Below are 24,527 nucleotides of genomic sequence, written 5' to 3'. Positions count from 1 at the left end.
ACCCAGTTTCAACAAAATTAGTTGTACCTAGGAAAGACATTATTTCTTTTTAGCTGTTGGTTTGGGTGTTTCCAAAATTGCTGTTTTTTTTTCCTTTTCTCTTTCCCACTATTTAGTATTTTACCTTTACTGAATATCACATATTCCAGGTATCTAACCTGTGTTTTTTTTCCCAAAGTTTGTAACTTACTCTTGTTTACTTTGTGTCCTTGTATTACTAAAAATTTTAACAATGCTACTGTATTCACCCTGCACTGCTGCTGGGTGCTGCTAGCAAGATGTCATTTACATAAAGTAAAATTTGACTACTTTCTGGTGGGGTAGACCCTGCCAGGTTGCTAGCCATTTTTTGTGCAAATATTATTGGGCTCTCACAATATCCCTGTGGTAGTCGAGTGTATGTATACCTTTTACCCTGAAATGTAAATGCAAACCAATATTGACTATCAGGATGTATAGGTATTGAAAAGAAAGCATTGCTTATATCTACCACAGTAAAATACTTCTGTTGTGGCTTTAAATCATTTAACAAGGTATGTGGGTCTGGCACCGTGGGTGCTTTAGGTATTACTGCATTATTTACAGCTTATAAATCTTGTACCATCTGCCATTCCCCGTTTGCTTTTTTTTAACAGGAAATAGGGGTGTATTACATGGTGAACCAGGAGATTCTACCAGTACTCCTTTTTTGAGTAATGCTGCTTATTATAGGCTTAATTTTTACTTTTGCATTTTTTTCCAAAATGTATTGTTTTTCTGTGGTTTAAAAGCTGACTTTGGGGTAATTGTAACTGGTCCTGCTGCTTGAATAAGCCCTACATTTAACTTGCCTGTTGACCACAGAGTTGTTGGAATTTTACACAAGGCCTTTTCTTTTTCTTTTAATAAAAATGCTAATCAGCTGTCCTTACTAGATTGCAAGTGTACAGCTGTATGTGTCCAATTCAGTTTTGTTTTTATCCCTTGTCCTGACATTTTTAAATCAGTCTGTTTTCCCATTTTGTTACCTTTTTTTCTAAGTCTGCCCATTTAAAACTTTTGTTTTTTGTTAAGCTGACATGTGGCAGTCTATTGGACTTATACAATCTCATGAACTCCTGAGGTAATGAACAGCTTACTACACTGTTTCCCTCAGTATCCCAGCATAAAGTTTGTAATATTAATTTGTCAGCAGGATTTTTACTTATATTTTTTATTAGGTTCTGGTGTGCTACAGTAGTATGGAGTATAATGTAACAAGTGCTGCTGATCAGTGTCAAGGGAGGGTACCTTACTGATGGCTACGTTTATCAGTTCTTTGGTTACTGCCCCTGGACCAATCATAACTAGGTCCTGGCTGTACCAATAATAGGCTTCACCCTCTGATCACACCACAAGAGCATTCATCTGTCTTTGTGTTTTCATACCCTGCATGGTAGGAACTACTGCTATGCCAAATATCTGCACAAGGTCTTTTTCCAGTAAGTTTACTGGATATTTTTGCAGAAACTACAATTTTACTTTTCTGAGTCATACCTAAAACAGGGTCAGTTATTGCTATATTATGGGAAAGTGGTTCCCTGTATAGCTGTCTATTTGCTGCTTTTACTAATATATAATCAGGTGATTTAGAATGTTTTGGTAACTTGGAGGGGTGTATCAAAGTCCGTGACGCTCCTGAGTCACACAGGAATTTGACCTTTCTTCCCTCCACCAGAAGTGTTACTTCTGGTTTTGTATTTGCTAGGTAGAGCTCCAGGCTCAACAATGCTAAATCTAAAATTTTATTTTCATTTTTATTTTTTATATCTGTTTGTACTTCCTCTATTTCCTCTACTACATTCACATTTTCTTTTTGTTTATTAACCTTTCCTGATGATTTTTGGTTATTATCACTATTATATAGTCAGTCCACATCTCCTTTATCTTCTGTTATTGCTTTCTTATTTTGTTTATAGTCCCTAGCTAGATGCCCTTTTTACCTGACTGTAATACAAATACTTCAGCTCCGTCTTCAGCAGTGAAGACTTGTGCCTTTTTTTTTCTTTTTACTATTAAGGTGTCTTTTAGTACGTCTAGTATACTCAAGTAAGGCTTGCAGCCTGCTTGTTCAGTGATTTATCATATGCCTTGTAATAAAACTACTAACAGAGGCAATGCAACCTTTTAAAAATGTATTTTTTTTTTTAATTGTTGTTTTAAGCATTTTAATAATCTAGCATAATATCCATCTACTGTCTCATTTCCCTGTTGTATGCATTAATTAATGCAAGTCCAGTCTGCTCTAAGTTTTCATTTTTCAGAGATTCTGTCTGTTAGACCTTTCACTCTGTTGTCTAAAAATGTTTCAGAATTTTTAAGCTTCTGTTTTTCTTTTACAATTTGCTTCCTCAATCCACCTATGTGCTTGAGGTATGCCTAGTTGGTGCTGTTTTTCTTTTGCCTGACGCCCTGCATCAGATTAAGGCTTGTTTAAGGAGTTTAACTAGTGAAAGTTTATCTAGTTTACTATCAAATTTATAGTTGTTAACACATTTTGCAAAATATCTCACATCATCTGCTTACTGCAATTGCATATGCTTTACATTATCCGTTAGGGGCGGATCTCGTGATCTCTTAGTGCACTGATTTCCCATGTCTTAAAAAGACTGTTACGTAACCCTTCTCTTGTACCACGTGGTATCTTATTTCCCCATATCCACAGTAGTGTCTAGAATGACTGTTTACTTTGCTTTGTTATTCCCTGATCTATGACTCAAGATACAATACTTCGACTCTCTCTCTCCCTGCTATCACAAACCTTAGCAATAGCACAGTGTAACCTGGTCCCTGATCTAAAACAAAGACAAAGAGGGAAATTCTTTTTACCTGAGCCTCCTGCTCTTATTGTTTCTCCTTGGGGCCCAGTCTTCCGCTTTTCAGCCACAGATCAGAAAGTGGACAGCCTCTTTACACACAACAATTCAGTCGGAGGTCTTTTCACTTTAAGAAGAACCATTCTTTTCGGCAGCTTCTCCTGCGCAGATTTATTAGCACTCATGCACTCTGTGACCTGCAGCTTACCAAGGGAATTCCGGTCCGAAGGACCAAAATGTTAAATAAATTTGTTAGAATCGGACTGTAAATATCATTGAGTTATTCAAAAACAATGTCAATCAATAACAAACAATAATGCAGGAGAACTCAAGTATCTTAAAGCTCTAATGTACATTAGGAGGCAAAAAACCATACACAAAGTTGTATAGAATTTTGACTAGTTTATTCGTACAGTGTTTGCCATTTTATAGCATTTACAATCAGCTTTTGCCCACCTCACTGCCGCGGTCAGTGACAGGGTCTTTACATCATAGTAACTTAGTAAAAGTGCTGACATTGTGTTTTTCAAAGAAGTCTTTTTCCCATGAGAATGTTACAGCCTTGCAAACACCTGGTCAGTCACGATGACCTCCTGAGGATGTAGCCAATTCAAGGTTCTCAGATTAGTTCGAATACAATAGATGTATGTCTTCTTTAATGCCTCTCTTTGTCTTTCCTTGTTCCCCAGCTGCGCACTATCAGAGATAGTGCGCACAAGGCTATTCTCCTGGTGGAAGCAGGAAAGAAGATACACATGCGAACAGATTTATTATTTTCTAACTTTGCAAAATAATCTTTACTTGAAAGACATGAGCCAGGCTGTGTTTGCAAGCTGCCAAGGTCAAATTTCTGATTACACTGCAGCTTGTGCTTCAAGCAATAATATGCAGGTTTATTTCTACTATTATTCTAGTAAGACAGAATTAAATGCATTACATAAACTTTGTTCTCTATTATGGATTTAAGTACATTTATTCCTAACTAAAGCACACATTTCTCTATATATTTGATCACACAACTTATATATGTTTGAATGTTTAAATACACATCTTCCTAAGCAGCACACATTGTAAATATATTTTTCTAGGCAGCATGTATGTAAATATATTTTCTAAGCAGCATGTATAGATTTTTCTAACAAATATTAATACTAATACAAATGGTAGTATTTGACCAAGACAGCTAGGGCTTCAGGAGTGGCCCACACAGTGTCACCAAATAAATATAAGCACTCTCAAAGGCTAAATACTTTCTAGAAGGACCAGCCACAATAAAAGTTTCAAATATATTTAATAATAAATGAACATGAAAATACTGAATATATACTTAATACTGACAGCTTTGTAATATTTAAAATTGCCAAGATGGCTGACACAATGACCTCATCTGGTCACCTGACTCTAGGTACTCACACTATTCCCCTTTGAATCTTGAGACAGGATCTTAGCATGGATGTGATGAGATGCATATCTAAAATTTTGCAAATGTTTGTGGCAGTGCCTGGGGTTTCCTCCCTTTTTACTGAGCTAATGAACAAAGGCTTCTTCCAGACATGTCATTTCCAGCCCTGTTCAGAGCCGTTAGATAAGCACTTCCATGACCCAACAGATGGTCCAATTAACAGTATTTTGCTTAAAGTAAGAAGTAAGCTAGCTGTTTAACACCTTCTCTTCCAGTGTCCTTTGCTAACATAGGTACATAGTTTCACATTATTCCTTCTCTGTCCAGTAGGACTCAACTACTGATGCTTTGTTTTTTAATACTAGCAACTTTGCAAACACATTTTGATTTTCAAATGCCATACAGTTCTTATGCATTTGTAATATAAGCCTCTGTATAAATCAGTTTGATATTCAAATGCCATACAGTTCTAATACGTTTGTAACATAAGCATATTTTATAAATCAGTTTGATATTCAAAGGACATACCATTCTTTACAGAACTCCAGCTGGCTATGCTGACACTAGCTCATATCATCACATGTTGTATAAGCAATTTTTTTATGTTTATAACAGTTTATATCGTACATATTTCCATAAAAAACTTACTCAATGTACTAGCTATTGCAGTCTATTGTTGCATGTTTAAGTTCTAGTATTTTGCTTTATAGCATGGGCTGTGCCTGAAAAGTGTTCTATACCAGTCCATTCACTTGTTTAACATTAAAAAGTAATTCTTTGAGCCAAAACCCTGGGCCATATATTAAATATTTTATTCACATTTTTCACCTGCCCCACTTTTCTCTTTTCTGTCTTACATCATAACATATTAATAGTCAAGGATTCTTTTCTTTTATCCCTTTTATGCATCATCTTGTTTGTTTTCCAGTACATCGCATATCATCTCTCATCTGTCCAGTTCATATGCCTGCTGAATCATTGACCTTGTTCTCATCTCCTATTTGCCTCTCCTTTGCCATCCTATACTTTCTACCCTCTGTCTGCCCTATTTTTTCTGACGATGTTCAACATCGTTGCCTTGCGCTGTTTTTCTCTAATCTGCATTTTCCCTTATTCATCATTAGTGGCCTGAACCATCTTTTATGGAGGGATGGATGAGATGCACTGTTATGTGCTCCCACCCATTCATCTTTGAGTGGTTAGAAGTATAGGTAGATAGCATTGAAACAAACACTGCTTTTTTTCTGTTTTTGTCTATGCTTCCTTGATTGTCCTGATGCTACCTTAGATGCTGTCCTCTTTGCACCTCTGCTCTCTACTGTATTGATTTTCTTATTTATAGGTACCATTAGGACTGTTCTGTCCTGGAACATGATAGGTCAACTGCTCTGACTATCATAATGTGCATTTTGTGGATATGAAGATAAGAGTTTAGAGTGATTTCATTTATTTAGTGCAGGTATTTACTGTACAGTATTGTAGTGATCATGTATAAGGAAGAATAAGAAAATAGTTAAGTTACATTTTCTTATGGGATAGAAGTCTAAGAATCCTTGGATTTAATATTAGAAAAATAATATGGAGACAGGGACATGCATATACTTGTACAGCAGCCTGCTTTAGAGGTCATCTGTTAAAAGCCTTAAGCTGGTATATCTACTTTACAGGTTCATAGGTGAATTATTAGGCTAATGACTTCAGGGGACTTTAAGCCTAGTTATTTTTCCCAAAGGTGAAACTCAAACCCTGTACCGTGTGCCTGTAAGTTAAACAACCATTACGCCAACTCCTGTTTAGATAATTAACATAAATGAGTTAGCTATCATTTTCCACAATTTCAAAATCAGTTAACCTTCTTTCCGAGTATGATTATGCATACACCACCACATTACTGTTTTTATTTGCACAAAAAAAGAGACATTTAGATATGGAGATAATCCGTGATGTGTGACATTTGTTGAAATAAAAATGTATTGCTTGAGAAGAACAGGTAATAGAAGTCTTTTAATAGATTGTTTCTGTACTTCTCTGCTGCAATTGCTTTTATGTAGTGACATGAAAGTGAGCTTCTAACGAATTATTTTCATGAATGCTTTGGCAACTGAGGAGGCCTGATGGTATGATAGTTTGGTTACATGTTTTTAAATCACAGCTCTAAACAGACCATTGGAACTGAAAGCAGACCAGTGACTTTGAGAATATACAAGAAAAGGAGATGTTCCTGTTTTTGGCCTGAAGGAATTGGAAGCACAGCCCTATGCTCATATCAGAGCTAAGGTTAAAGCAGTCAATTCTGAACCTTGGTCTAAAGAAGTTTTGGTAACAAAGATGTCTGTATTTTTCTGTGTGTGGAAAGGAAGGTCATATGATGGCAGTGTACATATTTTCTTCTGTGTTTTTCCCCCATTTTGGAGAGATTGTGTCCTTCATTTAAATAATGGTGCTGTGTGCATAACTCGCTGCTTCAAAGGACTGTTTCATGTTTCTGAGAATTTGCTTTTATCAGGATATTTTAATGCAGTGGATTTCAGGCTTTAACAAAAAAGTTCCTTGATGTTGAAGCCTGGTTTAGTGCAGTAAATATAAATTACTTAAAAACATTTTTTTAGTAGCAGTATAGTAGTAAAAATGAAACTAGTGATCGTGTGGAAACATTTAAAAATAACTAATACCTTAGTTCTCTTACACCTGTTTTTATCAATTTCACTGTCTTGAGGGATCTGTAGCCTACCTCAGCCATCAAGGACATGATAGACTGGCATCTATTCCAGGATTAGTTTTTCTTGCATTTCGCATACATGCCCTTGTTCACACATGGCACCTATGTACCTGTAGCCAATTTGGAGGATCTCTAGTTCACCTACTGCTTCTCTGTAGCATGTAAAGAGTAATCAGATCATCCAGCAGAAACTCTTGATGACACTGAGTGTGTGTGAAAATTGTGCTTAGACGGCATCCCATATGAAAACTGAACAGGAGAACCAAACACAGTGAGACTGCAAAGGGAGAAGTAAGACAACCCCCATTTAAAAGTAAATATGAAGAACTGCTCATGTCATCCAGTGTCTGGAAAGAGCCAAAGAATTAGAAAGATGCATGGCATTTAGTAATTTCTGTAAGCAGTAATATCACTGTGACTGCCTCAGTAAACCAGCTGATTTTCAATCTGCCATGGAGTATGTTTGTGTGATGTGAGGTTACTGTCCTATCTATAATGAAGATATGAAATTACTTAGATATTTTTCTTGCTTTTAATTAACCAAACAGTATATTTTAGTTATAGCTGTTATGATCCATAGTTGGTCGCTCTTAAAAAAGTGGAGTGGAAACCAATCATTCGTGTGGTAAACTAATTAATAATACTTTAATGGTGTGATGTGGTTCAAGTGTGGACTGCAAAGCAAGTTCCAACTGCTCTCGGAGAAAGCATGTTTCTTTCTTTTATCTTGCTGTAGAAATGATGAATTTCCCCACTGGTTTGCAGGATTTGTTGTTATATTTATGGATGATAAATTGACAGAAAAAAAATCAGCTGCTTGATGTGAGACAGTTTTTTTCTTTTCTGTCTTTCTGTCCTGACTTGCCTTCTGGATTAATTGGTGGCAAAATCCTAAGAAACCAGTTCAACAACATTCTTCCAAATCAGAGCAATACATTTCAGTTAAGATATTTTTAACTATTGGCTGAAGCTGTGCAGCTGAAACATTTGGTAATTGCTAAAAATGTATAGCTGTTCACTGTCCCACTCCTATAAATGCACACAGTTTAATTTTTCATTTATTTATACAGTCAGCGTAGATCTCTTCATCAGCAGTTTGTCCAGAAGCTGTTGGCTAGTGAATGCATACCTGTCACTTAGGCAAAAAAAAAAAAAAAAGTTTTTTTTAAAATGTTTCTTTAAAATGTTTTTGTGATTTGGATGACATATCATGTGATTTTGGCTGCATGTCATGTGATATATTTGGACCTATATATAAAGAGCTGGTTCCATGCATTGTTTTGTATTGACTTAGGCAAAAATGACAGTTTCCTTAGCATCGCCAGCACAGGTAGATGACTCCCTCTCTAAAATAGCAAGTTCCAAAATCATCAACCTTTAAAAAAGTTACAAAATTCTCCAAAAGTGTAATTTTTGCAAGAGCAGTATTGGTCAAGTCATTTTTAGACTGTCTTCAGCTGATCAAATATTAACTCCTTAAAACAGAATAAAAGCCGCAAGTTCCAGAATCATCAACCTTTAAAAAAGTTACAAAATTCTCCAAAAGTGTAATTTTTTCAAGAGCACTATTGGTTAAGTCATTTTTAGGCTGTCTTCAGCTGATCAAACATTAACTCCTTAAAACAGAATAAAAGCCTTGTCTTGTTCCCAGGTTGTATAAAATATAGTTATACAAATTCAGATAATTCAGAATACTTTTGAACACTCAACAATAATTTTAGGCAACATTTCTGAGCAGTTTTCGGAAGTCTGTAAAGTGAATGTATTTGATCAAAGATTTTGAAAAAAAATGTCTTCTAATAACACTTCTTTTTCTGTAGTTGCCTTTCTTAAATATGGAAAAGCCTATGAAAACACTGTAGATGAGTGAATTAAGTTATATACGGTACAAAGAAATAACTCCATTAAACGCAGCACTAATTATGCATAAAATAACTTAAACTATTGCAGATTAATTTGTGTTAACCCGTGGTGATAATTATGCAGCATGTAGTTGATTGCGATGTATAAACCAGTTTGCATCTGTTATACAAATATAACATCATATATATTTCTGACCGTTACAAATTAAGCCACTACATATTGTGCACGCAGTTGTGTTGTAATACAAAACTGGCAACTGTATCGCTTTACTTGTATTAAGTGGCTTTTGTTTTTTTAACTGTTACTAGCATTCCATATACTTTAACTCAGTTATTGGTGCAATAATAAACAGAAAGTTACGTATCCAGCAGCACCCCTAGATGTGTAAATGTAGTCACCCATTCTTATATTGTGCTAGTTAACTCATTAAACAGTAGTTCTAGAATGGGCAGAGCAAGATAGGCTTAGGCTTAGATTATTAAGCCATCTTTAAACAGAGATGGTTTATAATAATTCATGCTGTTGCTCTTGCATTGCAGTTGACACTTGTGCATTTTTCCTTCTGTGTACTGCAGCTGTGGAGGGGCACAAAACATTTTAGGTCTATCAGGCATTATTGTTTTATTACCTCAGTTCTTCTTGATATTTGTGATGAACCACTACCAAAGGTTGTGGCACACTACGTGTTCCTTTAGATGTGGTGTCCTTTTGCTCTGTCTGCACTTGACTCAGAATACTCAAAAACTACAAATCACTGAAATGCATCATTGTGAAAACAAGTGAATTGGTTCCATAAAATCAAAACAGACTTTTCACTCCAAGCTACTTTTCATTTATACAATTCTTTAAACTAATTATTGCCCTCCCACTAAAAAGACTACTTCTAACTAGGGCTGCCACTTACCCCTAAAAAGCTCATAGGGTTAGCTTCTACAACACACAACCATGATTCAAGAATGCAGTAGGTAAAATAGCCTTCTCCAGTATGGATTCTGCCATGCTGGGAAACCTTATCAGTGAACTAAAATCTACCCAAAGTCTAAAATCTTTCAACATTGCTTTAAACAATTACCCGTGCAAAGAGGCTATCCATACTTATTTTCTTGAAGCAGTTAACCAACTATAATTCAACTAATGTTTTATTGTTCAACAAAATTTTTCTCATTATATTTAAATACTGCTTTTATGAATATTAATTAGCTATTTTGAGTTAAATAATGCATGTGCTGTTCTTACTTCCTATAATGTTCCAGCACTACTGCTTCTAGCAGTTTTTAGTTTGTTAAATATTTTTGTATTGTTGTATTGGGGTCTTGATTGAAATGGGCCAGCAGATCATCTTTCCTACCCAGTTAATAAATAAGATTATAAGTAAAGATTAGGTTGGTTGCTGGTTCATGGCAATTGATTAAAAGAGTACACAGCTTGGACCTCAAGGTTATGCCACTGGCAAGTCTTTCTGGTCTTGATCTAAGATGCAGTAGTGTAACATGTCCATTTTGGATGACGTTTGTATCCTTTGATTCCCGGTCTCTTCATGGTACTGGAATGTTACAGTCTCAGTTAATTTTTACATTGGGTTAAGAGAGTAACTTGTGGGATGCTGCATATTTTTTTTGACCACCCTTCATAATTCATGTGCTAGTTCACACACACGAACCTCCAGTAATTGGAGGTAGAACACTTGCATCAGCAGTGGCATGATGATATCGAAACTGACTGCTTTTCATTCCAGATATGCCACACCATTCCCGTATTATGCAAAATACCTTTACACAAAGTGTTTCTACAGTCTTTATTCCTAACAAGCAAACTGTCAATTGTGGTTACAAAATGTGACGGCATTTACATGAGTTATTAAGATTTGTTGTTTTGCTTTACTTTATAGTTACGTAAACAGGACTAAAAAAACAGATTTTTTAAAATTATCTCTTTCTCCTCCTTTTTTTAGGCTCAGAGGCGACTTACAGAGCATTTCTATCCTAGGTAAGTAATGGTGTGGGCAGAAGAAGAATAAGAGGAACAGATGAAGTGCAACTGTCAACAGCATAGAATTTTATTGCAGTACATGAATGAGCTACAGAGGCCACAGGTGTTCATCACCCTAAATTACTTCATCTAAAAATTTTAAGTTGTTATAAAGCATAGGAATCTAGCAAGAGATATATTGATATTAGAAAAATCAAAAGCACATATAAAAATGCAATCAGAAACATTTGTCCAAAAGTGTTGTTAATGCCAAACAAGCACGCATCTTCAAGAAACAAATGTAAAACAGCGTAAAAAAAAAAGTTTTAAAAATCAACTGCAATCTGTATCATCTTTTTACCATTTCCTTGTAGAATAACTGATTTGCTTATACTCTTGCCCTAATCCAGCCACCAGAATCTACTTTTATTTCCACTTGGTGTTCCCGATATCAGCTTGCCAACCGACTCACTTCCTAATCAGAACTTGAGTTTCTCTGTAGATCCTTTATAGGAGACTACAATAAACCTTCTTAACTTGCTTCAAGGGGAATCTCTGTTCTTGTATGCCATTCCCACTTTTACCACAAGTGTTCATAAGTACAACCAAATCTAATAACTCTCTTCCATCAGGCATAATCCATGACGCATTTCTTGGTGCAAAGACTTTTAAATGTGCCCCTCAATACATTTGCCTCACTGCATTCCTAATGTATATGATATGTTGCAGAATTTTGAGTGCCACAGCTTCAAGGGAAATCCAGGTTTCTTCCTCTGTCTTATTTGCTGACATAGTATGCTTTCTGTGATGCATTCTTAGGTTCAGCCATGTACTGGCCTAGTATGCCTAAACAATGTGGACACAATCCTTGCCCCTTCTTACATATTATTCTCTGCTAATATCTGTCACTGTTAAATGCAGCTGTCTCTAAGCTTAGTTAAGACAAATCTCCTCTTTTGGACATCTAGGTTTGTTAGACCTTTGTCTACTTCCAAAATTAGATTGGTGGCCCATGGGACTTAAACTCATAGACTTTGCTGCCTCAAAGCTATTCTTTTCTCCATCTCTATCTTAACATCTTGTTCTGCATGTACCGTTCACCAGGGATATGTCATATTTCCCTTTCAAAACATGAAACCAAATCAACTCTCATTCTATCCCTTTGTAACTTTGCTGTACATTATTAGTACTGTACTACTCCTAGTGAGAGCCAGTTAAACTAAAAATAAATAGAGCTAATAAATTTAATTCCTAATTGAAACTCTCTAACGTCTTTTGCAGAATGTTGAATAATGCCTGGCAGATTCGTATTGATTAATTGAAGGCAGTTTCAGTGAATTCAAAGAAAACTCTAAATCTGTTAGATGAATCCACTTTAAGTGAAAATTGAAATATTTTTTTTACAGGGATGGAAGACCCTTTGCAGCCCCATGTGGGGAGACCCCACATACACACCCCCCTGAATTATATATGCCGACTTTAAAGTTGCACAACAGTAGGGAAAAAAAAGGCAATCTGTACTGTCAACAAAAGTGGTTTAGTCAAACTGCCTTTGATTTCTTTGTGTAAGCCGAATCTGCCTTCAGTGAAATGCTCCCCAACTAACCCAAGTCAGGATCCTGTAGTGTCCCATTTCTTCCCACTTCGTGTTCTGATAAAGCCCAAGTAATTCTTTACTCCTAGACAAGCACTCCCAAACTAGTGGTCCTGCCATTCAGGTGCCCACTGTTTCGCTAGTCAAATCTACAAATACAAACTACACAGTGGGCATCAAATAGTAAACGTAGCCACACCGTTTGCATACCTAGTGAACTCCTTCTCACATTAATAGGTGTGTTCATTGAGGGAATAAGCCGTTCCCTTCCACACCATACAGGTAGAGCACTGCTGCCAATGAATGGTGAGTCCCAACTCAGTAACAGGACACAAAGGCAGAGATGAAAAAAGAAAGGGAATAAAATGGTTTTAGTGCTTGTGTGAGCAGTCAGCCATATAGGTAATATCCGTATCAGTTTTTACCTCTACTGGCCTGACATGGGCTTTGTTTCTGCTGTGTGACACTCAAGATACTTTCTTAATAGGTAAGTGATATTTTGCTTGCCTCTCTTCTCTTACTGTTTCTTTTGATCCATGATCAGACTTTGCAACATAGACTTCTGAGGTCCATGGTATTCAAGTTACGTCAAATGTAAATTATTCCAACATTTTCCATCTCTCCCAAAGTCTTTTCAGGAGAAACCTATCCCTCTCATGAAGAAATTTATCCTCAACCCCATAAAGTTTTTCTCTGCTGTCATGTTACTGTCTCTTGCTCTTTGTGAGATAGAACTAGAACTGACATTGGTCCATCTGCATTGTAGGTACTAACTGGGGCAGAAGTGAAAAGTGAAACTTTCACTGAGGCCCTGACTGTAGTTCATTTCATTTGTTTTTGCCAGCTTGTTGTCAGATGTCCTTACCATACAGCTGTAATAGTTTGACAGAACATCCTTCAGAGTAATGTGGCACACTTTTGCCCCTTTCCAAATAATGTTGTGTACAGAACACAAGCTTTATTTGGACACCTGCTTCCCTTACATACCTGATCACTGTAGAAGAAGATAACCACCATTTAAAGACAGATTGCCCTTTCTCAGTAGCAGTCTTAGAAGTTGGCCATCATCCTGGTCTGTGAAGATGCTTTTTGTACACTACATGACTCATTATTTGCATCTTCCAGCACTGTGTGCTTTTCTGTTAGAAAGGATGAGTGCCACACTGGGCCTGTAATGTTTTTAAATAGATATTTCAGATATGACCTATATCCCCAGCTTTTTATTACATCAGATAGGACTATAATCTTAAGTTGTGTCTTACCTACCACCCCAAACCATATTCAGACTTCTGCTATCATTGGATGTAAAGTCCTGTTGTAATGCAGTGTTTTTTTCTTTCCAATACTTCTTGGTCTGACTTTAGGGAGGAAGCCTCAACCTGAACGGCATAGTAGGAATCTCACAAATTGAATATTTTACTTGTTAAATTATCCAGTTTGAATACTACTAAAATTATATTTTGATTGCATATCCACGAGACGCATGTTAACGTACTTATGCTACAAAAAATATTTGGTAAGAAATTGCACAGACGAGGGAAAAAAATTTAGGTGCATAGACTGGATAGAGTGAAGCGCTTCTCCATACTCATTAGTATTCCTTCACGCATTCTTAATATTAATCATTTTTGATATCTGCAGATTAACACTTAGGACATTCAACTTTTGTTTGTTAGAAATCCCCAGAAAATTGGTAGCTTTTCTCAAAAAAAAAAAATGCTAGCTCAGGGTTCTCTTCCAGCCTCAGAGGACTGTTTCTACTTTACACTCTATCAACATTTAAATCTGAAATGGCCTTTGAGCTCTTTGCACCTAAAAATTGACCCCATATCTTTTGCTTTGATATCCATATAAGACTAAAAGGTCTTGTTCTGAGTTTTTTTTTTATATAGTGCAAATAACCATCATAGTGTCTAATCATAACTCTCAGTCCATCCATTGCATATTACCTTCCTCCTAACCACCAGTATTTGCCATCCAAAAATATGACTGTCTTCCGTCCTGACCCTTCAAGTGAGACCTTAGACCGGTGATGCTACAACAATTAAGTGTACGAGTTATTGTACATAGCGTTACATCTGCAAGAGTTTTTGTTAACCTTGCAACATGGCTGCCCCTTAACATTTAAGCTGCAGAGATTTAAATTACTAGCTGTGGTTCTCTGCTGCTTCATGAACTGTGATACATTTTCACTGTTTAGCTTCATCCTAGATGAAGATGCTTTCAGTCAGAAACGGTACATCTTCATTGGCAAAAGAGCTACATAGTGGTTTTAGTGAACTTAATTAGCTTTTTTTTATTTACTTTTGAATAGGTAGCTAAACCAGCCAAAATGAACATTTCTAAACCACAGTGTAGTTGCAGAATTGAAATACACTTTCAGAAATAATTCTAAATAAGATGACTGTAAAAACAGATAAGTATAAGAATTAAGTAGCTGAAACATCACCATTGCAAGAGCCTCATAAATCCCAGCAATTGGTAATGTTTTTCTGACCTGTAAAATTGTTTACAACGTATAGTATACACAGTTAGTACAATGTTCATTACAAGCTGTGTAATGTAATGATGGAACAGTAGCTAAGATTTTCCTGTTTAGTTTGCCAATAAAATTATAATTATTATGCACCTATATGTGGCATTGAGCCATAGTGTTGGATAATGGGGCTTTTCCTTACATCTGCACATTTTCAGTCCACAAATGCTGAATCATTTTTGCTTTGTGCTCTTGTATGGTGTTAGGATTTGTGTTTTTGTTAAGTTGAAAGTTCTAAAAATGTAGTCTTTTCCACTCCCCACCCCCATGATGCTTCAGTGTTATTGTTATATGAGTGTAGTACTTTTAATTTTTCTAAATTGAATCTCATCTGTTACTGTTTTGTCTACTCATTTGGGCTTTCCATGTCTAATAATACCCCCATTGTTTCTCCAGTCTCTTTGTCATCAGCAAAGTGACTGAACCCATCTCAGTTCTCTCTGATATTGCCGTATCAGTCACACCAAAGACTACTGACCCAAAAAACTATCCCTGCAATACTAGGCTGCTTAAATTTCTTACTTCTGACATAATCCTTTTCATCAGTGACCTCTACAGCCTTCCTTTCATCCATACAGAGCTCCAGTTTATTAATTTCCATTCTACATTGAGCCCCTCCTCGCAGTCACCTTTGTGGAACCATGTCATGGACCTTCATGAAGTCTGGGAACTGCATCTTCTTGTAAACCCTGTTGTTCTCCTATAACCAGTTCATAAAGCTAGACCAGGCTTAACTTGAAGAAGCTTTCTGTCCATGAACTTCCTTTTGGTTGTTGAATTATTGACTGTTGTCTTCTATGAGATCAACCAGCCTTTCCTTCAAGATTCTGTCCATGATTTTCCTTGTCACTGCTTTTAGAATAAATGGCCAGTCACAGATTCACACTCAGACTACTTGCACCAGATTACCCCTCTTGGCATCTTGTGGTCTTGAGCATTTCTATAGTGGTCAGGGATCTCCTGAAGACCACTTTCTGGGGTGGAGGGGTTGCTTGACCACTAATAAGGCTCAGGAGGACACCCTGCAACCCCTCCAGTCCTTGTGTGCCTTCATCCCGTAATTCAGTCACTTCAGTGCTGGCCCCTGTGTATATCACCTTTCTTCTAGCATAGCCTCCTCCCCTTTTTTCCTTCATGGTGACTGAGGTGTGACTGAGGTGAGGTGTTATTTTCAGTGCCACTCTTTTCCCTGACTTCTGTGATTATCTGCACATCCTTACTCAGCATGGCCAGGCTGGGCCTTCCACTTTATCTTTCTGATATATCTCTAACAAATTGTTTCCCTTCTGCCATCATAATGCCTTTTTCCGTCCTCTTCTTTTGTTACCCTTCTTTTTCCTTCCTTCATCTGTGCTTCATTTGACTCCCTCCCATTCTTGCCACCTTCTGTATGCCCTGTCTTTTCTCTCAGTTGCTAAACTCTTTTTACTGTGCAGCCACAAATGACCTTCTACTTTACCTTTTCACTCTTCCTCAAACCCTTGTTCAAGCCATGAGTACTCCATTCCATTCACATAGCTTATTTATTCACTCCTTTGTTTAACTCTAGGTCCCTATTCATCTTTGACACTTTCCTTCCTCTTAGACACATCCACTCCCTTAAAATCCCAAACTTTAATTTTTGCCTTTACATTTTTACCTTTCACCAACAGTCTGAGCCAAATGACTGTGTATTCAGTGCTGGTTTATGGCACCTTTAGCTTAGACAGCACTGATTCCAACTGCGCTTGTTTGGGCCATATCTAGAATTGTATCCTTTTTTTTGCAGGTTTGTACAACCTGTTCAAACCTTTCATGCTTTGAGACTTTAGAGACTTTATTCACCTCCCTATCTGCTGTGGAGCATAACATCTCCTAGTTTGCCATTGGCAGATTCCGAGTCCCCCTCAAGCATAACCCTTTTCCTATTAGTCCCCTTTTGTTCTCTGCCTCAGTTTCTAATGCTGTCCTTTACTAAGACTGTTACATCACCTACGACTTTCCCCTTTACTATTTCTGTGAATAAACTACAGTCTAGCATTCTGATACATCACCTACTTTTGCTACTGACCCTTGTTTCTGAATGTCCACACTCCCTTACTGCATATTTTCTTGAACTTCTGTTATTTTCTCATGCAGATTATCGCAGTATGTGGTAATGATCCAGTCCATCCTCTTGCACCTTTAAGACATCAGGCTTCAGTCTACTAAATATCAAAAGCTTTCCCAGCCTGTAGCTTCTCCCATCATCACACAATGCCTTGTATTCTATAGGTTTACCAAATTTTCATTGACAGTTGCACAGTTTAGAGCAGTGGAAAATGGCTGTAGGCAGCTGAAGCAGTTTTTTGTATAATTTTTTAGATTCTTTTGTGCATATTCTCAAATGACGCAGTGGGTCAGTGGTAGCATTGTCACCTCAGAGTAAGAGGTTTTCCAGTTTGATTCTCGGCTGGGGTGCTTTCTGTGTGGAGTCTGCATGTCCTCTCTGCATTCATGTGGGTTGTCCGGGTGCTCCGGTTTCCTCCCATGTTACAAAGACATGCATCTGGAGCGTTTCTCCCAGGGCCTCTGCTGAAAATTGACTTTGTTCAAGTCAGAATTTTCTGGTAAACCAATATTAAATAAAAATAAATATCTGTACTTTTACCATGTTTTTAAATGCATGTTTTCTTTTATGTAGTTTGGATTATTTTTATTATCCTAACCATCATTTGTGTCTTCTTCCTAGGCTGTGGTGTACTGCACCATTGTTGAAAGAGGATGGATTTGATCATACTGGATTTTTTAAAAGTTGTTTAGCATGGAAGATAACAGGTTTTAAGAAATTTTATATCTATGCTTATAAAATCCATTGACAAGACCACCATATTCTCTGTGTTATATCTTTAGGGCTCAGCATCTGTTTGCTAAGTGCAATATCTGGAGTTTATATTATAACGTCGACTTTTGAAAACCGCGAACACCCGTACCACGACACAGTTTACTTGAAACACTAAATCTCGAATGGCCAGAACAGCGATTTTTTTTTTTTTTTCCAGGGAAAAAAATTGCTGGACCAAAAAAAAAACAAACAAAATAAAGTGGGTGGCTTTACCCCCCCCCCCCCCATTAAATATGCCAACTCCGAGATCGCACTACAGTGAAGGAAACGGCAAATTTCCGACAATGTTCCAGCGATTTTTTTTTTCAGGGAAAAAAATTGCTGTTTTGGCCGTTCGAGATTTAGTGTTTCGAGTAAACTGTGTCGAGGTAAAGGTGTTCGCTGTTTTTAACAGTTGATGTTATAATATAGACCCCAATATATGTGCTATTTTTGACATACTCACTTCAAAAGACCTCTTAATTTAATTTAGAAGGGTTTGTTGTACAGGGACACAACTAGGAATGCAGAATCTTCTACCACAGCCTCTCCCATGCAAATTATATGCCTTATAAAAGAAAATATGTTTTTTCTTGCTCCTGTTCTAAATTAGAACTATTAAAAAAGCAAGAAACTAACAACATGACTTGACATCTTCAGCAGTGGTGTCTGCTTTGGTAGTTTTAGATTCTCAACCTACAGCTTCCAGTCAGACCTGCGTAATCTATTTTCTAGAAAGCATAGTCTGTCTCTTCCTTTATATGTCAAACAATAAGGCTGACTTCCTTCTGGCCTTCCATGTCTTCCCACAAAAGTTTTAAAGTGGACATTAATTATTACTGGATCATGGAAGGCTTTTATATAACCCCAGATGAAGATTGTCCAAATCCCATTCCCCTCAGCAGATAGGCTGGTCAGAGATTCTGGACTTCCCATTTTTACTTTGATTTTTCGATACCTTTTGCTTCTGTCTTGGTGACAGTTAAGCAAGAAACTGTCAGTTCCCAGCCTCCTTTACTACTGATGCTGGCAGATGCCTTGGTACCTTCACTCTCCATTAATGCTCCACAAACATTTGCATCTTTATGTCAGTTGCCCTTTCAATGCCAGCCTCAATTTTCTGTTCACTTTGTTTTTTATGTGTCAAGTTGAAAAGCTTGAGACCACTTTTGGCACCAAGAGCTTTAATGTCACTCTGGATGCTGTTATCATTGGCCTTTGAGCCTTTGGAGTTGATGACCTTGGCACTTGTATTGATATTGGGTGGCTTCACAACATTAGGGTTAATGCTCCATTCACAAACAACTCTGCTTGATGTGAAGGTTGCAGTCCACATTACAAGAATATTTCCACATAGTGGCTTAAGAATGACTCATCTCACTTTTGAGAGTGTAGCCTCCATATGCACAAAGATTATAGGAGTGGGAAACCTGCAAAAACTTCTGACTCCCAGGTCTATTTTGTTCATGATTCCTTGTTAATTGATGACTCCTAGTTCAGGAGCCTGTGGAAGTGTATGTGCAAGAAGCAGCATCTCCACTAACCCTGGAGTCTACTGTGCTGTATACTAATGATGAAATAAAGGGAGATTCCTGTCCATCTCCATGACTCACCTTTAACAATTGATGTAGGAGAGGAGTGTGGCCACTTATCCTCTCAGCTCTTGGGAGGATTGTTAAAGCTTTTGCCCTCCCTTGTCAGCTTCCTTTGTGGTGCCCCCAACAGATAACATGGTTGTCTTCATTATCATGAGAGGCTTACAAGGACCTTAGTATTGTGGCTCCCGTCCCAAAAGGACCAGACCGCACCCTTCAGCTTCCATACTGGGTCTGTCTTATAAAAGAACCAGTTATAAACTATTGCTGCTAAGACACCCTTAAGAGAGTACTGCCTCTGCAAATACATGTAGACCATCCCCAAATGAATACTTTATTGCTCTGAATCAACAAAGAAAGTGGGACTATGTGTCTTCCATATGTACACTTAGAGTGTTAGATTATTCTATCTCATATGATGTAATTCCAGTTGGATCTAGAAGATGAACTCCAGGTTATACTGAAAAAGTTGCCAAATTTTCAGAAAGAGATTCAGACAAAACTGAGTTTCTAAGTGGCAGCCATCATTTCAATGTCCAGACTTTCTGTGCACTTTATGCAGAATGCTGTGGATGGATTTGCTTGAACAGTGGTTACAGGATTGCAGTCTGTCATCACTCTCTTTGCAAATTAAAGATTTTGAGTTTAAAGCATGCTTTTTAACTGCCTTATTTAATATCCTCAGAACACAAGGACTGATGGCAGCCACCGTATTCTTCATGACATGTTCCATGTGACAGTCCTTCAGTGGATCCTTTAAACACAACAGGTAGATAAAGCATCAAAAAAGGCGTCCATCCTAGACTGGATCCTTAATAATGGACCATTTCAATCCTACCTGTCAGGCTCCCTCCCAGACATCCTCAGCGACCACCTACCCACATTTATAGTTAAGACACCAAGTGAATCCATTAAAATCCTCCACCCTCCAACAAATCCAGTATACAAAGAATTCCAAAACCCATGACTTCATATCTGCACTTAATCAATGCAGCTGGAGACCACTCTCATCTCTACCCCTGGAAAATGCCATAGACTACTTCAGTAACTCTTTTCAAAACATTCTAAATCATCTTGCCCGTGTCATAACTCTCAGAACTAAATCCAACTATGCCCCCTGGCTGACCAGTGATACCCATCTACTACTAAAACAAAGGGATAAAGCATGGGACTTGGGGAATCAAAATAAAACTCAGACTAATAGACAGGCATACCAGGAACTAAGGAACAAAGCCAAAAAACAAATTAGGACAGACAAAAGGAACCAGTATATAGGCATTCTAACCAAACACAAAAAAACCCCACAAAAATTCTGGACTGCCATTAATAAAATCCTACAATCAGGAAATACCAGTACTCCACCCCCAAACATTGACACCACCACCAATAATATTGCCACCCAATTCAATGAACACTTCACCAAATCCATCCTAGCCGTCACCAATAGTAGTTCTCCCACTTCACATCCAAACCTATCTTCCATACCAGCAGACAAAAACCTCCTCTTCTCCTCCCAACTAACACAATATATAAATACCTAATTAGGCTTAAACCCATAACCCTGGCCGCTGACAAATTATCTGCAGAATATCTGAAGATCATAGCCAAAGCCATCTCTTACCCAGTCTCCATGCTCATTATCCGCTCTTTAATGATTTCTCTTCTCTGTGGAAAATTTTGCATAAAATACCACTCCACAAAGGCGGTAACTCTGTGGAACTATTTAATTACTATCCAATTGCCATTCTATCCACCCTATCTGAAGTCCTTGAAAAATGTGTACATTCCCAAGTAGTGCATTGTCTCCACACTAATAAACTGCTAAGCAACACCTAGCATGGATTCCTTCTCAACCACAGTACTACTACAGCTCTTATTAGCTTTACCAACACAGTAAATCCAACATCAAAACAATAGTAACATAGTATTTACTGTATTCCTAGATCTCTCCAGTGCATTCAATACTATCTTCCATCCCAAACACTTTTCTGCTCTCTCTGATTTTAATCTCAGTCACTCCACACTAGCGTGGTTTCAAGACTGTCTAACCAACTGCCAACAAGCAGCAAAATGGCAAAACTCCTTATCTCCCTTCCTACCTGTCACCCTCAGGGTCCCCCAAGGATCCATTCTTGGACCTCTTCTTTTCAACATGTTCACCAACCAACTCCACAAATTTACCCAGCATGTCACTCCTAGTCCAGTACGCTGATGACTCTACTGTAATCTGCTCCACCCCATCACTCCCTCCACTCCAGGAACTGACACCTGGTTAGCCAACTCTCAACTAATACTTAACCCCAATAAAACACAGCTAATGATATTCTATCTCACTAGAACCTTAGACCCCATACCACCATTCACGTTATTTTAGGCCAATAACACTTTTATCATACCTGTCCAACACACCAAGTTTCTAGGGTTGTCATAGATCACAACATGAAATTCGATATGCATATTGCACAGACAGTAAAGAAATTCCATAAAAAACTCTGAACCCTATATAGATGCAAAGAGTACCTCACCAATGACCGTAAAGCCACCATTGCAAGAACCCACCTACTATCCACACTCTTCTATGCCTCTCCCATACTCTTCAAACTAAACAAAGCAGACTTTAACAAATTAAACACATGCTACAATAAAATAGCTAGGTTTGCTACTGACTCACCCTTCAGGGCACATCATTGCATAGCAATCAAGCAACTATCCTGACTAGAATTACCCAACCTGCTCACATATAACCAGCGTACAATAGCCCACCAAATTCTATATTATCCCAACAGAGGTCCTGCTCTTCAAGGTCTACTTAATACTCTAACAAACACTTAAGATCCACCAATAAAGCACTGACTGACGTAGACAAAAGCAACTATAGCTCTTGGGGACTCCTTGTTTTCCAGTTCTGTTGCAAAAACATGGAATACCATCCCTGTAAATATTAGGGCCACTGAAAACAAAAATAATTAAAAAAAAACCTCCTCCAGTCTCTCCAGTCTCATTTACATAGTTCTTGGTTATGTAATTGTTCTGACCCTGGGTAGCTTCATTTAATTAGATCATATCATACCTTAGCCTTCTATGAAAGCTTGCAACAACTCATTTCTGTACTCTTAATTAATGTGTGTTTACTGTACTAGTCACTGATGAATGTAACCAAAAGACTGAACAAAATGTCTTTTCAGTTGTGTTGTTTATTGTAACACACTGTTCTGCTTAGAGTATATTTACATTTGCTCCTTTCTTGGCCTTGAAACTGTACTTTATTAGCTTTTGACTCTGTACTGTACTTTATTAATGTGTATTGTAATTACTGGATTTGCTGTACTAATATTTGTAGCGCTTTTCTCCCCGGGCCTCCACTGAAAATGGGATCTATGCCCAGTTGTACTTTTCCAGTAAACAAATGTAAAATAAATAAACTGTATTAGATCTTATTCTCAGCTCTCAGGTCAGGATTACAAAATTCAGCATGATATAAATTGGCCTATTTCCTGCCTTCTCTTAAACATCACTCCTCCACCTGAACATTATTCTGCGCATATTGTTCCCACAAATTTCATTTATTTCTGTATCATTTCCTTTTTCCCTTTTTAGGTTCCTAGGTTCATAGAGTAATACTAAGCTGACTGCCTTTCTGGGCCATTTTAAGCCTAGCCAATTACCACGTGAGAATCAAACCCTGCATCTTGTGTCTATAAGGTAAACAACTTACCCACTATGCTAACTTTCCTCAAAATTAAAGTTTGAACATTACAGTTTGCTTGTGGTAATACTGGTTTATAGATGAATATTAGGCTAATTGCCTTGAAGGGCCAATAAGCTTAGATTGGACTCAAACCCCTGTACCTTTTGTCTGTGAGGCAAAAACCTTAACCATTATGCTAGACTCTCCCTCTAAAATAGTACCAGGATAACTGCACTTGTGGGCTATTTCAATCCCAACCAGTTATTCCATATGAGAATCAAACCCTGCACTTTGTGCCTATAAGAACACCTTAACCACTATTTCAACATCCCACCCCTTTTCTAAAGATCCCACCTCCAGTTTTTTATGCCCTTTACAGTAGTAAGTACTTCAATTGCAGCTGGGTTGCATTTTAATTATTATTTTCTAGTAATTGCTTTATGGCAGACAATAGATTTAAACTTAGTAAGACCTTACTATGTCTGTGCAGTTCAGATCCTGTGTACCAGATCAAAGTAATCATTTCTTATTTACAACAAATTCTACCTCCCCATCACTTCTGAAAAAGTACTCTGTTTTTTAATCTCCTCAGTGAATGAGTCTTCAACCATCACACTAGCCTGCCTACTATTCATCACATCCTTCCAGTGCCACTAGCTCCTGTGTCTGCCAGCCTTCCCTTCCATTTGTGCCGCTGCTGGACTGTACCCTTCTGCACATGAATACCAACTTTTTTGCTCTCTTTGCAAAAGTTGATCTTATTTATATTCCTCCGGTACTCTTCCTAAAAATGTACTTACCATTGTTCCCCTTTCTTCTTGTGTATATCCCATCTTCTCTCATCTTACTAAGTACCTTTTCATGTCCATTTAATCCTTCTGTGATGTTTGTCCCACATTTTCAGGTTGGCTGCTGCTTCCTTTTTTTTTTTTTTTTAGTGTGTCTTATAACCTGCTTGCGCTTCTCTGATGCTGTCAGTCTGTGCTTTTCATCTTACTTGTCTCCACTCTCTCCTACATTTTCTACACTATTTTGCCTACTTCTGCCTTCTTCTTTATGTTGCATTTTCATCTTCCATTTATTATTGGTCTACCCAACCCAGTACCATTGCTAGTACTCCATGAATTTCCTCCGTTTTTCTTAAAGCTGATATTCTCTGCCAGCTCAGAGCTCACTGAAACAGTCCCTGCTGCATATCCCGAGCCCCTTATTCAGTGACCTCCATCCTTGCCATGCCTGCCTGAAAGGCTTCATCATCCTGTCCCATGCTTGCACCCAGTCTTATAAGCCAGCTGTATTTATATGCCCATAAAATGTGCAGCAGGCTTCCATTTCAGCTTCAGTTTCTGAAAAGTATATAAAACATGTACCGAAAACCCATTTTCATTCTGTGGTCATATAATGTTGATATCGCTCAAATGTGCAGTGCTCAGATTTCCCATTGCAGTTGTATCCTAGATTAGTTTCCTTGTATTATACATATTTA

General features: G+C 37.6%; 1 protein-coding gene across 3 annotated transcripts in view; it reads left to right on the top strand.

Annotated features, from left to right (window-relative positions):
- The window catches only part of FYB2 (FYN binding protein 2), a 1,416,888-nt gene that overhangs the window by 785,386 nt on the left and 606,975 nt on the right, over positions 1-24,527 (top strand). For all 3 annotated transcript variants that reach the window (XM_044085512.1, XM_044085511.1, XM_044085513.1), the window contains exon 7: positions 10,770-10,804. In XM_044085512.1, coding sequence (XP_043941447.1) covers positions 10,770-10,804 — 35 coding nt within the window. The remainder of the gene's footprint in view (positions 1-10,769; positions 10,805-24,527) is intronic.

This window comes from Protopterus annectens, chromosome 10.part0 (assembly GCF_019279795.1).
Source record: "Protopterus annectens isolate FY-2018-M chromosome 10.part0, PAN1.0, whole genome shotgun sequence".
In the NCBI taxonomy this organism is placed as follows: domain Eukaryota; kingdom Metazoa; phylum Chordata; order Ceratodontiformes; family Protopteridae; genus Protopterus; species Protopterus annectens.
This window is presented reverse-complemented; position numbering and strand designations above follow the sequence as displayed.